Source organism: Oncorhynchus masou, chromosome 18 (genome assembly GCF_036934945.1).
Source record: "Oncorhynchus masou masou isolate Uvic2021 chromosome 18, UVic_Omas_1.1, whole genome shotgun sequence".
NCBI lineage: Eukaryota > Metazoa > Chordata > Actinopteri > Salmoniformes > Salmonidae > Oncorhynchus > Oncorhynchus masou.
Genome location: NC_088229.1, coordinates 57341428 through 57358812, shown reverse-complemented (window position 1 = coordinate 57358812; position 17385 = coordinate 57341428). Strand labels below are relative to the sequence as shown.

Sequence of the window (17385 nt, the reverse complement as noted above, 5' to 3'; positions counted from 1 at the left end):
CAAAAATTAAAACTTAGGTACATTAACCTGAAGAAAATAAATAAAAAGACCCTGGGCAGACTGTGGGTGCAAACAGCGGCTGGTAGAGCAGTCACATAGGGAGGTTAAGGGCAGTCACATAGGGAGGTTAAGGGCAGTCACATAGGGAGGTTAAGGGCAGTCACATAGGGAGGTTAAGGGCAGTCACATAGGGAGGTTAAGGGCAGTCACATAGGGAGGTTAAGGGCAGTCACATAGGGAGGTTAAGGGCAGTCACATAGGGAGGTTAAGGGCAGTCACATAGGGAGGTTAAGGGCAGTCACATAGGGAGGTTAAGGGCAGTCACATAGGGAGGTTAAGGGCAGTAGTAAAACCAAAGATGGACGAATATTACATCTCCAGTCTTTTCAGCGGCTAGTACAGTGCCTATAGAGTTGCGCTCCAACGTGGGATTGAAATAGATGTTAGTGTAATTTTGTCATTGATCTAAAATACTCCATAATGTCAAAGTGAAAAGAAAATTCTACAAATTAACACAAATGTAATCATTTCTAATTGTATAAAGACAATTATTTGGTTGCAATTTTGTAATATTTTATATCAAGGGTGGTCAAACATCCTCCAGGAGAGCTACTGGATGTGCAGGCTTTTGTTCAATCCCCGCTCTAACACACCTCATTGTAGCCTAAACATCAGCTGCTCAGCAGGGCCTTGATAAGCAGACTCGGGTGTGTGTTAGGGCTAGATCTAAAGCCTGCACACCCAGTAGCTTCCAGATGGATGGTTGACCATGTGTTTTATACAGTAGCCTAACAGTGCAGTTATTCTACTTTTTGGTGGGTTTGGTGCCTTGATCAAGGGCACTACGCCAGGAGATAGTAGGCAAACATGGGATTAGAGACCAGCGGCCTTCTAATGTCAATACCAGATTATTACGCCACCAATTATTGGTCATGAGATTTGGTTAAAAGTCATATTTACATATTTAAGCATGGTCAAGTTAATAATTATTCTGTGGATGATGTATTAAACCACCCAGACACTAGAAAGATAAAGTCGTCCTTCTGAGCTGCTGGAGGGGAAGGAAACTGCTTAGGGAGGTCACCATGAGGCCAGTATGGTCTAGTACGGTGTCCTGGCAAAATAAATAGTGGGGGTACACCGTACCGGTAAAACATGAGCCCATCACAATAGTGAAAACAATGTGTCAAGAAAACTGTAGGCTATTACACCAGGATTTATCATTACCATTTGTCAGAGGCATTAAATATTAGCAAATGGCATATAGCCTATGCTATAAAATGTGATGTGGTTTGATGAGAACACTTACATTTTGCCAAGGCAGATATGAGTGGCCGACACAGACAGCAGTGGATGCATAAATTCGGGCCAAATTGACAATCGCCAAATGTCATTATACTTTTGGGTGTTTTGTGTAACAGATGTCTCTTTCCATTTACCACTGTTTGGAGGCTGGAAATATGCTGCGAGTGGATGAACGTGCGCAGGTAGCCTAGTTAAGGATCCCTTTGAAGTGATTTTGACAATTAGATGAAAACATCATGACTGGTTGTGTTTATGCCACAACAAAAAGGTAATAAATACATTTTAAAAGTTAAATGATACATCTTTATGACTAGGCTCACAGAGATGCTTTTGAATTTATAGGGATTCTAAATATAATTATATGATCCGGCCCAACAGCCTGCCCATATAGCAGCTGGCAGCCGCCTAAACGAATGCAACATTTTCTGAGCTGAACTTACCAAGATGCACCTCCAACAACACATAACACCTCACATTTGTCTGCCTCAAAAAAATGATAACTTCTCCCGCCCAGTGGCATGAGGGCTATTTAGGTGAACGCTAATGCCGCCCCATAAGCAGTGCCCACTTTGCCAAAGGCAGGGGCAGGAAATATACTTAACAAAAATATTAAAACGCAACAGGTAAAGGGTTGGTCCCATGTTTTATGAGCTGAAATAAAAGATCCCAGAAATTCTCCATACGCAAAAGAAGCTTATTTCTCTCAAATGTTAAGCACAAAGTTGTTAAGCATTTCTCCTTTGCCAAGATAATCCATCCAACTGACAAGTGTGGCATATCAATATGCTGATTAAACAACATTATCATTACACAGGTTCACCTTGAGCTGGGGACAAAAGGCCACACTAAAATGTGCAGTTTTGTCAACACAATGCCACAGATGTCTCAAGTTTTGAGGGAGTGTACAATTGGCATGCTGACTGCAGGAATGTCCACCAGAGCTGTTGCCAGAGAGAAGCAGCACTCCACCAAATGTATTTAACATAAATTATGTATCCTACGGTAGAAAGAGTTGTACCCTGTGGTTTTTCTGTAACCCATAGATCGGAGACCAGAAAGCAATTCAGTATATGGCTTACAGTGCAGCAGTTCAGAAAGCAATTCATTTCAACAAACATCTTAATTTGAATTAAACTTAACTAAAAACAAGGAGGGCTTTGTTGGAGCATAAAAAAAGAGGTAGGCCTACCTGTTTGACGAATGCAATTATGCTATCCATAGATTTGTCGGTATAACCGAATCCTTGAATATCGGTCACCATGCACTCTTTAAATGCCTCCGTGTCTGGGTTTTGGTGTGGTACCAGATAATATAAAAGCGTTCTATGACCATGCTGAAGTCCATGATACCTTATGCTAGAAACAAGCTTTTACAATGCCCACAAAAGACGTGACTGATTCACATGGTGATATATTGATTAGTCTCGATGACATTCCAAAACTGAGCAGAGGCCTTCAAAATTGGAGACAAAAAAAAAATGGACTTTCCTATTTTGTCCCTATTAATTGAGCTTTTCACTTTCTGAAAATGTTAAAAACCAAGGCAGCTTTTAAAGGATGCAGTTCTGTTGTTGGGTTAAGCGACGGCCGAGTAGCCAGCAGTTTTCTGCACCGGTCGAGCCTCTGTCTGTGTGGAAAGGTATATTTTGAAAGTGCAATGCTTAGATTCATAATGATGTCTAATATTTCATTATTTGCAAACAGCAACCGTTTCATTGCAAACAAGACACTCTGGTTTGACATTGGAGAAATACAGTGCCTATTTCTCTGTCCAGTCTTCCCTGAAACATCTATTTTGATTATCCACCTTTCTTTTGAGACTTTCAGAGCGACATTTTCTTGATTGCAAGCAGTTCTTCCCCAATCTATGCTCAAAGAAATATAGAAAACTAATTTCAAAAGAGACATTGATGATTTTGTCAGTGTAATCAGAATGAAAATATTAGGATATGTTATTGACGTTAAACTAATTATATAGCCTAGTAACCAGATACAATTTTTAACATATCATAGGCCTTTGAATTGGGCTGCTATTATGTTCTGCCGACTATTAGCTGAGAAACAAATTGGCCTGAGGCCAAACCCATTGCCAAACCCCACTGTACACTATTTTAGATTAGCAGGGATAGGAGGTGGTGGACATTTTGTGTCTCGCCTAGGGTGGCAGAAATTCCAGGGCCGGGCCGGTTAGGCAGATACATTTTTTGAGTGCATGTGCGTGCACACATAGGTGGTCCTGTACTGGGAAGAAATGTAATCTACTTTCACCCCTGGTTCAATGGCTGTGATGGGAGAAAACTGAGGATGATCAACAACATTGTAGTTACTCCACAATAATGACCTAAATGACAGAGTGAAAATAATACAAATATTCCAGAACATGCAACAAGGCACTAAAGTAATATTGCAAAGAAACAGCAAAGGAATACACTTTTTGGCCTAAATGCAAAGCCTTATGTTTGGGGGCAAATCCAAAAACATTGAGTAACTGCCTGCTTATTTTCAAGCATGGTGATTGCTGCTTCATGGTATGGGTATGCCTGACATCTGCAAGACGGGAGTTTTTCAGGATGAAAAAAAACTAAATGGAGTTAAACAGGAAAAATCAGTCTGCTTTACACCAGACACTGGGAGAGAAATTAACTTTTCAGCAGGACAATAACCTAAAACACAAAGTAAAATCTACACTGGAGTTGCTTACCAGTAGTGGCCAAGTTAAAGTTTTGACTTAAACCTGCATGAAAATCTATGGTAAGACTTGAAAATTGTTGTCCCCAACACCTTGACAGTGCCTGAAAATTTTGAAAATAATAATGGGCAAATATAACACAATACAGGTGTGCAAAGCTCTTAGACTTGCCCAAGAAGATTCACAGCTGTAATCGCTGCCAAAGGTGTTTCTAACATGTATTGACTCAGGGTGTGAATACTTATATAATCAAGGTATAGTAGTGTTTCATATATATATACCCTGCTCAAACAAATAAAGGGAACACTTAAACAACACAATGTAACTCCAAGTCAATCACACTTCTGTGAAATCAAACTGTCCACTTAGGAAGCAACACCGATTGACAATAAATTTCACATGCTGTTGTGCAAATGGAATAGACAACAGGTGGAAATTATAGGCAATTAGCAAGACACCCCCAATAAAGGAGTGGTTCTGCACTTCTCAGTTCCTATGCTTCCTGGCTGATGTTTTGGTCACTTTTGAATGTTGGCGGTGCTTTCACTCTAGTGGTAGCATGAGACGGAGTCTACAACCCACACAAGTGGCTCAGGTAGTGCAGCTCATCCAGGATGGCACATCAATGCGAGCTGTGGCAAGAAGGTTTGCTGTGTCTGTCAGCATAGTGTCCAGAGCATGGAGGCGCTACCAGGAGACAGGCCAGTACATCAGGAGACGTGGAGGAGGCCAACAACCCAGCAGCAGGAGTGCTACCTCCGCCTTTGTGCAAGGAGGAGCAGGAGGAGCACTGCCAGAGCCCTGCAAAATTACCTCCAGCAGGCCACAAATGTGTATGTGTCTGCTCAAATGGTCAGAAACAGACTCCATGAAGGTGGTATGAGGGCCTGACGTCCACAGGTGGGGGTTGTGCTTTACAGCCCAACACCGTGCAGGACGTTTGGCATTTGCCAGAGAACACCAAGATTGGCAAATTCGTCACTGGCGCCCTGTGCTCTTCACAGATGAAAGCAGGTTCACACTGAGCACGTGTGACAGACGTGACAGTCAGGAGACGCAGTGGAGAACGTTCTGCTGCCTGCAACATCCTCCAGCATGACCGGTTTGGCGGTGGGTCAGTCATGGTGTGGGGTGGCATTTCTTTGGGGGGGGCCGCACAGCCCTCCATGTGCTCGCCAGAGGTAGCCTGACTGCCATTAGGTACCGAGATGCTATCCTCAGACCCCTTGTGAGACCATATGCTGGTGCGGTTGGCCCTGGGTTCCTCCTCATGCAAGACAATGCTGGACCTCATGTGGCTGGAGTGTGTCAGCAGCTCCTGCAAGAGGAAGGCATTGATGCTATGGACTGGCCCGCCCGTTCCCCAGACCTGAATCCAATTGAGCACATCTGGGACATCATGTCTTGCTCCATCCACCAACGCCACGCTGCACCACAGACTGTCCAGGAGTTGGCGGATGCTTTAGTCCAGGTCTGGGAGGAGATCCCTCAGGAGACCATCCGCCACCTCATCAGGGGCATGCCCAGGCGTTGTAGGGAGGTCATACAGGCACGTGGAGGCCACACACACTACTGAGCCTCATTTTGACATCATTTTGACATTATATCAAAGCTGGATCAGCCTGTAGTCTGGTTTTCCACTTTAATTTCGAGTGTGACTCCAAATCCAGACCTCCATGGGTTGATACATTTGATTTCCATTGATCATTTTTGTGTGATTTTGTTGTCAGCACATTCAACTATGTAAAGAAAAAAGTATTTAATAAGAATATTTCATTCATTCAGATCTAGGATGTGTTATTTTAGTGTTCCCTTTATTTTTTTGAGCAGTGTATATATATATATATATATATGTATATGTGCAAGTTCTCCCACTTAAAAAGATGAGGCCTGTAATTTTCATCATAGGTACACTTCAACTATGACAGACACATTTTTTTTTAAATCCAGAAAATCACATTGTAGGATTTTTAACCATTTGTTTCTGAGGTTTTAGCTGATTTATTTTAATTTTCCCATGATGTCAAGCAAAGAGGCACTGAGATTGAAGGTAGGCCTTGAAATACATCCACAGGTACACCTCCAATTGACTCAAATGATGTCAATAAGTCTATCAGAAGCTTCTAAAGCCATGCCATCATTTTCTCTAATTTTCCAAGCTGTTTAAATGCACAGTCAATTTAGTGTATGTAAACTTCTGATCCACTGGAATTGTGATAGTGAATTATAAGTGAAATATAAGTTAAATAATCTGTCTGTAAACAAATTACACTTGTCATGCACAAAATAGATGTCCTAACTGATCCACACCCTAAAAGTCCCATCCTGTTCCCAGTGTCAATTCCTTCCTGATATGAACTGAAGCCATGTCTCATTTGTCGTCTAATCCAGTGGCGCAATGAATGTTACCTCTCCAAGCACCGAGTAGCCCTGTCCATTTTCTCTCATTACCTAACCGACTTCCCAAAACTATAGCTTTTTAGCAAGAAATTTGTGGAGTGGTTGAAAAACTCCATCCTAATTGTATGTGAACTTCCGACTTCAAAAGTTACGACACACCTAATCATTTAAGGGTTTTTCTTTATTTTCACTATTTTCTACATTGTAGAATAGTGAAAACACTATGAAATAACACATATGGACTCATGTAGTAACCAGAAAATGTGTTAAACAAATGAACATTTATTTAATATGAGATTCTTCAAAGTAGCCATCCTATACAGAAGATAGCCCTATTTAAAAAAAATAAGAAGTTTACTTCCGACTTCAACTGTATATAGGCAGCGGCCTCTATGTTCTAGTGATGACTATTTAGCAGTCTGATGGCCTTGAGATAGAAGCTGTTTTTCAGTCTCTCGGTCCCAGCTTTGATACACCTGTACTGACCTCGCCTTCTGGATGATAGCAGGGTGAACAAGCAGTGACTTGGGTGGCTGTTGTCCTTGATGATCTTTTCGGCCTTCTTGTGACATCAGGTGCTGTAGGTGTCCTGGGGGGCAGATGGTTTGCCCCCAGTGATGTGTTGGACAGACTGCACTACCTTCTGGAGAGCCCTGCGGTTGCGGGTGGTGCAGTTGCCATACCAAGTGGTGATACAGCACTACAGGATGCTCTCAATTGTGCACCTGTAAAAGTTTGTGAGGGTTTTAGGTGCCAACCCACATTTCTTTAGCCTCCTGAGGTTGAAGAGGCGCTGTTGCGCCTTCTTCACCACACTGTCTGTGTCGGTGAGCCATTTCAGTTTGTCTGTGATGAGTAAGCCGAGGAACTTGAAGCTTTCCACCTTCTCCACTGCGGTTCCGTCAATGTAAATAGGGTCGTGCTCCCTCTGCTGTTTCCTGAAGTCAACAATCATCTCCTTTGTTTTGTTGACGTTGAATGAGAGGTTATTCTCCTGGCACCACACTCCCAGAGCCCTCACCTCCTCCCTGTAGGCTGTCTCATCAATGTTGGTAATCAAGCCAACTACTGTTGTGTTGTCTGCAAACTTGATGATTGAGATGGAGGTGTGCTTGGCCACTCAGTCATGGGTGAACAGGGAGTACAGGAGGGGCCTGAGCATGCACCCTTTTGGGGTCCCAGCATTGAGGATCAGTGAAGTGGGGGTGTTGTTTCCTACCTTCACCACCGGTGGGTGGCCCGTCAGGAAGTCCAGGACCCAGTTGCACAGGGCGGGGTTCAGACCGTACTATGGTGTTGAATGCTGAGCTTTAGTCAATGAACAGCATTCTTAAATAGGTGTGGATCTATTGGGGCATTAAGCAAATTGAAGTGGGTGACAGTTAAGTTGGAGGTGAAATGATCCTTGACTAGTCTCTCAAAGCACTTAATGATGACAGAAGGGAGCACTACGGGGCTATAGTCATGTAATTCAGTTACCTTTGCTTTCTTGGGTACAGGATAAATGGTGGCCATCTTGAAGCATGTGGGGACAGCAGACTGGGATAGATTGAATATGTCTGTAAACACACCAGCTAGCTGGTCTGAGCATGCTCCATGGACGCGCTAGGGATGCCGTCTGAGCCGGCAGCCTTTCGAGGGTTAACATGCTTAAACGTCTTACGTCGCCCACGGAGAACCCACAGTCTTTGGTAGCGAGCCACGTCAGTGGCACTGTGTTATCCTCAAAGCAAGTGAAGGTGTTTAGCTTATCCGGAAGCAAGACGTCGGTGTCCACGACGTGGCTGGTTTTCCTTTTGTCGTCTGTGATTTAACTAGGCAAGTCAGTTAACAACAAATTCTTATTAACAATGACGGCCAAACCATAACTTGGACGACGCTGGGACAATTGTGCGCCGCCCTATGGAACTACCAATCGCAGCCAGTTGTGATACAGCCTGGAATCGAACGAGGGTCTGTAGTGACGCCTCTAACACCGAGATACAGTGCCTTAGACTGCTGCACCACTCGGGAGACTAAAATTAAACGAAGATTGAACTCTTTGTTCTGAATGACAAGCATCACGTCTGGAGGAAACCTGGCACCATCCCTACGGTGAAGCATGTTGGTGGAAGCATCATGCTGTGGGGATGTTTTTCAGCGGCAGGGACTGGGAGACTAGTCTATGGATTTCACGTGACTGGGAATACAGATATGCATCTGTTGGTGACAAATACCTAAAAAAAGGTAGTGGCGTGGATCGGAAAAACAGTCAGTATCTGGTGTGACCATTTGCCTCATGTAGCACGACACATCTCCTTTGCATAGAATTGATCAAGCTGTTGATTGTGGCCTGTGGAATGTTGTCCCACTCCTCTTCAATGGCTGTGCGAAGTTGCTGGATATTGTCAGTAACTGGAACACGCGGACGTACACGTCAACCCAGAGCATACTAAACATGCTCAATGGGTGACATGTCTGGTCAGTATGCAGGCCATGTAAGAACTGGGACACATTCGACTTCCAGGAAATATGTACAGATCCTTGGAATATGGGGTTGTGCATTATTGTGCTGATACATGAGGTGATGGCGGCAGATGAATGGCACAATAGTTGGCCTCAGGATCTCGTCATGGTATCTATGTGCATTCAAATTGACATTGATAAAATGCAAATGTGTTCATTGTCCATAGCTTATGCCTGCCCATACCATAACCTCACATGGGGCACTCTGTTCACAATGTTGACATCAGCAAACCGCTCGCTCACACAACTCCATTCAGGTGAAATGAAGAACGCTATCTTCTTCATCACCTAACGTATTGCACAAGTTGACTGCAGGTCATTTACTTAAAAAGTAGCTACAATTATACAAAGTGTATTAAAACACTTCAAAAGAAAGTTTCAAATGGTATTGACAAACACCTGGTATACCGCCCAAGTCTAACACTCACTCGTCTTTCCCTTTCATTTTAGTAGACACATTTTGTCAAAATGATAAAAATCACACAATGCAACAAGGTATGTAGCCTACAGTCAGAGATAGACCATGTTGATTGGCAGGTGGAATGATGTCCAATGGGGTTGCAATGTAAAAGTGGGAGGCAAGGATCAGGTCGGCTCCATTCCTCCTCGCTCAGCAGAGATTTCAGAAAAGCTAAAATTGTGAGCTATGTCAGGGGGGCTGACATAGTAAGGGGGGCTGACATAGTAAGGAAGAGAAGCAAGAATAACCAGAGGATGGGAAGGAGTGGCTCACCTCATTTACCACTCTACTCTCCAACAGTCACTTTTGATAGGATCACCTACTTTCGAAAGAACCTAACGAATCCCCACATGCAAAATATCAAATAAAATAATTGAAAGAGAACCTCCCCATTTCGGATAGTTTTCTTTCGCTTTGTGCCTCGTTAACACAACCCAGTTTAGTGAATGTTGTTCAAGCGGGGGCTCACCAGTGCTCATGCGTCGGTCAGTAGCTGGGCCGTTACAGGTGTCCCCCTGGGTGGGGGAGGTCTGGAGGATGAGGGCCCTCTGGTGGTCTGACAGGGCCTGGATGTTTCCCTGCACACGCAGCCACCCGGCAGCACAGGAGAAGTTGGCCACTGACACACACATACACACACAAAAATTACTCTACTATTATAGAAAACATAAAACCAAATCCCACATCCTATTGCACAATGTTATGTGTGGGTATATCAATTAGGAAATGTATTATGAGTGTGCCCCAGTGGACGCTCATGAGAGGAGGAAGGGGAGGACCATCCTACTCAGTAAATCTTTTTTTTTTTAAAAATATATATATTTTTTTACATTATCCTTATTAATCAGACTGGTTTTTACATGGACGATACATTGGAGATAATATAAGACAAGTACTGGATACAATAGAACACTAGGAAATATCTGGGATACCAGGCCTGGTATTTATAGCTGAATATGAAAAGGCCTTTGATAAAGTACGACTGGAGTTTATATACAAATGCCTGCAATAAAATTTTGGAGAATCTCTTATAAAATGGGTTAAAGTTATATATTGTAGGTGTAAAATAGTAAATAATGGCCACACTTCAGAAAGATTTAAACTGTAAAGAGGAGTAAAACAAGGTTGTCCACCATTGGCATATCTATTCATCATTGCCATCGAAATGAAATGTTTGCTGTTAAAATCAGAGCCAGCAATAACATTAAGAAATCCAGGGTTTAAAAACACAGGTTTCATTGTAAACTGATGATTAATGTCGTTTTCTTTTAAATCCACAAATAGAATCCCTGCACAGCTTGATATATGATCTAGATACTTTTTCTAACATCTCTGGATTAAAACCAAATTATGATAATTTAATTTTACCTTTATTTTACTAGGCAAGTCAGTTAAGAACAAATTCTTATTTTCAATGACGGCCTAGGAACAGTGGGTTAACTGCCTGTTCAGGAGCAGAACGACAGATTTGTACCTTGTTAACTCGGGGATTCGAACTTGCAACCTTTTGATTACTAGTCCAACGCTCTAACCACTAGGCTACCCTGCCGCCCCGAGTGTACTATACTATCAGTGTACTATATTAAGTAATGGATCACAAAAAAAAACTTTTACATTACCGTCTAGATTACCAATAAAATGGTCAGATGGGTATGTGGACATACTTGGTATAGATATCCCGAAAGAAAGACATTCTCTCACAACATTACATTTGAATAGAAAGTCAACAAAAATAGACAAGATCTTGCTACCATGGAAAGGAAAATACAGTTGAAGTCGGAAGTTGACATACACTTTAGCCAAGTACATTTAGACTCAGTTCCTGACATTTAATCCTAGGAAATAAATCCTTGTGTTAGGTCAGTTAGGATCACCACTTTATTTTAAGAATGTGAAATTGTCAGAATAATAGTAGAGAGAAATATTTCTCTCAGCTTTTATTTCTTCCATCACATTCCCAGTGAGTCAGTGGTTTGCATACACTCAATTCGTATTTGGTAGGATTGCCTTTAAATTGTTTTACTTGGGTCAAACGTTTCAGGTAGCCTTCCACAAGCTTCCCACAATAAGTTGGGTGAATTTTGGCCCATTCCTCCTGACAGAGCTGGTGTAACTGAACCAGGTTTTGTAGGCCTCCTTGCTCGCACACACTTTTTCAGTTCTGCCCACAAATGTTCTATGGGATTGAGGTCAGGGCTTTGTGATGGCCACTTCAATACCTTGACTTTGTTGTCCTTAAGCCAATTTTGCCACAACTTTGGAAGTATGCTTGGGGACATTGTCCATTTGGAAGACCCATTTGCGACCAAGCTTCATCTTCCTGACTAACGTCTTGAGATGTTGCTTCAATATATCCACATAATTCTCCATCCTCATGATGCCATCTATTTTGTGAAGTGCACCAGTCCCTCCTGCAGCAAAGTACCCCCACAACACGATACTGCCACCCCCATGTTTCACGGTTGGGATGGTGTTCTTTGGCTTGCAAGCCTCCCCCTTTTTACTCCAAATATGACAATGGTCATTATGGCCAAACAGTTACATTTTTGTTTAATCAGACCAGAGGGCATTTCTCCAAAAAGCACAATCTTTGTCCCCATGTGCAGTTGCAAACCGTAGTCAGGCTTTTTTATGGCGGTTTTGGAGCAGTGGCTTCTTCCTTGCTGAGCGGACTTTCAGGTTACATCAATATAGGACTCGTTTTACTGTGGATATAGATATAGACTCTTTGGATATAGACTCTTTGTTACCTGTGTCCTCCAGCATCTTCACAAGGTCCTTTGCTGTTGTTCTGGGATGGATTTGCACTTTTCGCAGGAGATGACCAAATACTTATTTTCAATCATAATTTGCAAATAAATTCATTAAAAATCCTACAATGTGATTTTTTTTCTCATTTTGTCTGTCATAGTTGAAGTGTACCTATGATGAAAATTACAGGCCTCTCATCTTTTTAAGTGGGAGAACTTGCACAATTGGTGGCAGACTAAATACTTTTTTGCCCCACTGTATGTATGTATGTATGTATGTATGTATGTATGTATGTATGTATGTATGTATGTATGTATGTATGTATGTATGTATGTATGTATGTATGTATGTATGTATGTATGTATGTATGTATATATAGGGGATTGGAAATGATGCAGACAATTACATTAGAAGCTACAATCTGCCTGCAATATTAAAGGTGATCCACCCCCTAAAAAGTCCCCTCCTGTTGCCAGTGTCAATTTCCTCCTGATATGAACTGAAGCCATGTCTCATTTGTCGTCTCATCCAGTGGCGTCTCTCCAAGCACCGAGTAGCCCTGTCCATTTTCTCTCATTAATGTATGTAGAGTCTTCCCAGTCAAATCCTGTCCTGCCCTCAGTGGAAGTGTTGGAACTCTTTTCCAACACCATCCATCCATGATGAGCCTGTCCTCCACAGAAGCTGCTGAACACCTCAACTCATGCCTCATTCAATCACTGCTGTGATCCCATCCCCACACTAAGTAGCCCTCTCATTCCCCATAATATGTCTATTAAATGTTTTAGGTTAAAATAAAACAATGTTTTTTTTAAAACACACTTTGTCCTCTCTGTGCATTCTGCACCTATACCGTGGGTCTGCCATGTTCAAGTCACCAGCCTCCACTGGTGTGCCCTTGTTTGCAACCCTGTGTGTTTGTTGTCTCTGTAATGCAAGAGTGTTGTGTCTCACCCTGCAGGTAGAGGGCAGAGATACCACAGTGACATCTTTCTTCCAGGTAGCCAGCCACATCCATCTCACTGTGACTCTGCACCAGCCCACTGCAGTCTGACACAGAAAGAAAGCAACAGATAGAGAGAAAGAAGAAAAGAGTGAGTTTTAGTATGGTTAAGGACAGTACATAAGCCATTAGAGATACTAATGAGTTGACACCACTTGATTGAACATTATACTATGTATTACGCACTTAAAAATGCAACATCTCGAATACGCTATATCAGACAAACTGTCTAGTCATGCAGCAGAATTATTCCTCAAATCATTCCGGAAATGTGTGCTACTAGCGTCAATTTCCATTTACACTTCCCTTTTCTTAAAATACTCATAAAAAGCCCAATTTCCCAAGAACTATGGATGACATGGCTTACTTCCTGGGTGCTCCTGCCAATCACCGGAGAGGGGTGCCAAGCATAGGTCGATGTCGCTGGAGAAGGCGGGGCTGGGGCAGATATTGGTCAAGCGTGGGGTGGGGGAGGAGCTGGTCCAGGAGGAAGGGCTTCTCGCCTCACAGCAGGAGCAACGGCAGAGAGATACAGGACCTTCCTCCACTGACCTGTAGCGTACACAGAGATGCGCGTGCACACACATGCAAGGTATATTTATTGACACTAAGTCCTAGATTCAATCAGATTGATGTTAACTGGCGATAGTAGACACCCACATAGCTGATGTTCGAGATGTCGGAGGAGCTGCATTTGAGCTGTCAAATCGGTGAGCAGCTGTTCTTGTGATCATTTCCACGAAGCCATACCTGTCCCACTCGTGTTAGAAGTTCAAAACGAGAAACCGTAGCCTATTTAGAAATAGGGCCGGGACGATACCAGTATCACTGGAAACCAGCTTTAACGTTGGAAACAAACATCATTATGTTGTCATCCAGAGTCACCTTTAATTTATTTTCCACACTATAGCACACAATATTTTACATACAGCAGGTTTCTAAAGGACCAAAGAGTTGTCTACTTTGTGTTTTCATTTTTGCCATGGAAAGAATATTGCGATACTGGTATTGTCTTGGCCCCAATAGAAATAATGATGCTTAAATTGAAAATCATTCAACAACAAAAAAATAATGAGAATTTCTATCAGCCTAATTGTGGTGTAGATTACATCTTACATTCCATTGTTCGAACTTGTAAACAAGGCTGCATGCTATTTCTCTTAATCCAACTCGGTGCAGTCAATGGCAATGTCTGGTTTAGATATAATTGTGGCAGCCGCTTGTGGATTTGACAGCTTTCTAACGCATTTCCACCTCTGACACTTTAAAAACATCAGCTATGCGGATGTCAGCTAAAGCGGATCGGACTGAACCGGGCCCGAAGAAAAGACTGTCTAGCTTCACTTGACCTATATACCTTGATGAAGAGTTTTATTCTCAGTAGTAAAAACAAGTGGATTTCATTCCTACCTGAGTACAGGCATCACCTGCTGCCCTCTAGTGGCTGAGAGTTTAATGAGAAGTCTCAGGTCATTACTGAACACTAGGGTGTCTCGGAGAGTGCTGTTGGTTAGGGTGGTACCAGCTCTACACACAGTGACTGTGTCAGAACACAGCACTACGGCTCCATTGGCCGGAATTGTGGCCCCCTCGGGAAACACCTGGTCTGTGAGAGAGATAGCGGAGAGATTATAGACCAGGTGAGGGAGGGAACGTGTGAGAGAAATATACATTTTTTGTTCTATTTGTTCCATTTATTTCTTTCCAGGTTACTGTTTATTAGGGCAACAAAACGTTTCAAAATGTTGTGCAAATAGTCGCTCCCCGTTTCTTTTTGACTCATGCCTAGTGAACATCACCCTGCTCTCACCTGCTCCGGTGACGTTCCCAATGAGGTAGAAGCCGTTGTGGTCGGTGAAACTGGTCAGGGGTAGGGCCATGGTCGTACCGGTTCGATTCTCTTCAAACACTGTCAGGACCAGGCCCTGTAGGGAGGTCAGGGGCGGTCCTAGCAGCTCCACAAACCCCCTCTGGCGGCTGTGGTTGGTCCAGCGAGCGCCGCCCACCTCACTGATGACCACACCCTCAGGGGGAGGGGGTGGACGGGGACAAGAGTTCTCCCTCAGAGGTGTGGGTGGGGCCACCTGAAGAACAATATAATTGATAGGCGTTCAATGGTACAATAGCTTGCCAATTGAACAGGTGCCCTGGCTATCTAATAGACAGACTGGGGCCACGTCTGAAATATCTTCTTTCTAGTACACGGGAAGATGCCAGATAAGTAAATGTTTTCTTTCTAGTTAAGCAATGGCCAAACAATGAGCAAAATACAACTGGTTAGAGCAGGGTTGTGCCGATGTTGTCATACTTGTATTCGTGATTGTATCCATTTTTAAAATCACACCTGATACTCGTAATCAGATTTACTCGTGATGGGAAAACCCAGAAGTGTGGTTTAAATGCCGGTAAAGCAGATACCTCAAGTGCACATTACTGCACTATCACTCAGAGTGCATCTCAGAGCACATCGTTATGTTCCTTCACACACATTGTTAAACGACCCGACATATGAAAATGCACATGATTTACTTACTCAGTCCAATTATCAACAGGCGGCTAAGAAATAGCCTAATGCATGGCTGGCTTCTACTGCCTGCATTTATTCCAGGATTTAGAGATGAAGCTAGGCTAATTTGCTTGCCCCATATATTGTTTCACCTTTTCACCCATATATTGTTTTCACTTCTTATGCCACAACATTTGATCAATTACAATAAAAACAACCTACATTTGTAATTTTACTTTCTAATGATCTGACGCTCGGTAAACATGCCTGGGTGAGAAGAAATAATAATAGCAAGCAAGCATGCATGCAGTGGCTTGGATCACGACAGACGACGTCAGCAATGGACAGTCAAAGTAGACCTACTAAACAACCCCAAGTAGACAGACTAAAACCACCATATAGCCTGAGCAAAGTCAACAGGAAATAACTAGATTGAACAACAACGACTAGCTACGGATTCTGATTTATACACAATGTTTGGAGAAGGGGAGACTTGTGTCCTAAGACGACTGACTGTGTGAGTGTCTGTTCGGGGAAAATGAGAGTGGCTTGAAACCGCCCGGTTTCTTTACAGACAGAAGAACTAGCCAATAGTTGTTTGGAGCACACAGCACTTCACACTGTTTGAGGGAGAGAGAGATGCGTGCTGGCAAGTCAAAAAAAATGTTTTCCCCCAATCACAGATAATTACAAAAATACCCGTGTCATATTCGTATTTGGGAAATTCTCCATATCCGTTACAAAACTTGTTTTTTTCTGAGTACTTGACACAAGCATTTTGCTGCACTCGCAATAACATCTGCTAACCATGTGTATATGAACAATACATTTGATTTAGAGTGGTTCCATTCCAATAAGTTAACAAAATTGGAAGAGAGATAGATTTTATAGTGAAAAGACTGCAAGTATCATTCAGGGCAAAGGGAATGGCATATTATGGTTGTTTTAGCATCCTTATTTATGTAATTATACTGAACAAAAATATAAAATTCAAATATTTTACTGAGTTAAGGTTCATATAAGGAAATCAGACAATTGAAATGAATTCTTTAGGCCCTAACCTATTGATTTCACGACTGGGAATACAGATATGCATAGGTTGGTAAGCTGGTGAGCCACACCCCTATCTGGTGTGACCACAGTTTGCCTCACGCAGCGCAACACATCTCCTTTGCATGTTTATTGTGGTCTGTGGAATGTTGTCCCACTCCTCTTCAATGGCTGTGCAAAGTTGCTGGATATTAGCGGGAACTGGAACACACAGTCGTACACGTCGATCCAGAAAATCCCAAACATGCTCAATGGGTGATATGTCTGGTGAATATGCAGGCCATGGAAGAACAGGGACATTTTAAGATTCCATGAATTGTGCAGAGATCCTTGCATCAAGGGGTTGTGCATGATCATGCTGAAAGATGAGGTGATGGCGTCAAATGAAAGGCCCGACAATGGGCCTCAGGATCTCGTCACGGTATCTCTCTGCATTCAAATTGCCATCGATAAAATGCAAATGTCTTGGTTGTCCATAGCTTATGCCTGCCCATACCATAACCCCACTGCCACCATGGGGCACTCTGTTCACAACGTTGACATCCGCAAACCACTCGCCCCTACTACGCCATACACGTACGTGGCCTGCGGTTGGAAGTACAGCCAAGTTCTCCGAAACGACATATTGTAGAGAAATTTACCAATTCTATTCTCTGGCAACAGTTCTGGTGGACATTACTGCAGTCAGCATGCAAATTGCACTCTCCCTCAAAAGTT

The 17385-nt window shown here is 42.8% G+C and overlaps 1 protein-coding gene across 1 annotated transcript in view; it reads right to left on the bottom strand.

Moving 5' to 3' along the window:
• si:ch211-183d21.1 (uncharacterized) overlaps positions 1-17385 on the bottom strand; it is a 30859-nt gene that overhangs the window by 2993 nt on the left and 10481 nt on the right. Inside the window, exons 6-10 of the mRNA XM_064923836.1 lie at positions 14923-15196; positions 14523-14718; positions 13480-13664; positions 13064-13159; positions 9828-9977 (exon numbers count right to left, since the gene is read on the bottom strand). Of these exons, the coding sequence (XP_064779908.1) occupies positions 9828-9977; positions 13064-13159; positions 13480-13664; positions 14523-14718; positions 14923-15196 (901 nt within the window). The remainder of the gene's footprint in view (positions 1-9827; positions 9978-13063; positions 13160-13479; positions 13665-14522; positions 14719-14922; positions 15197-17385) is intronic.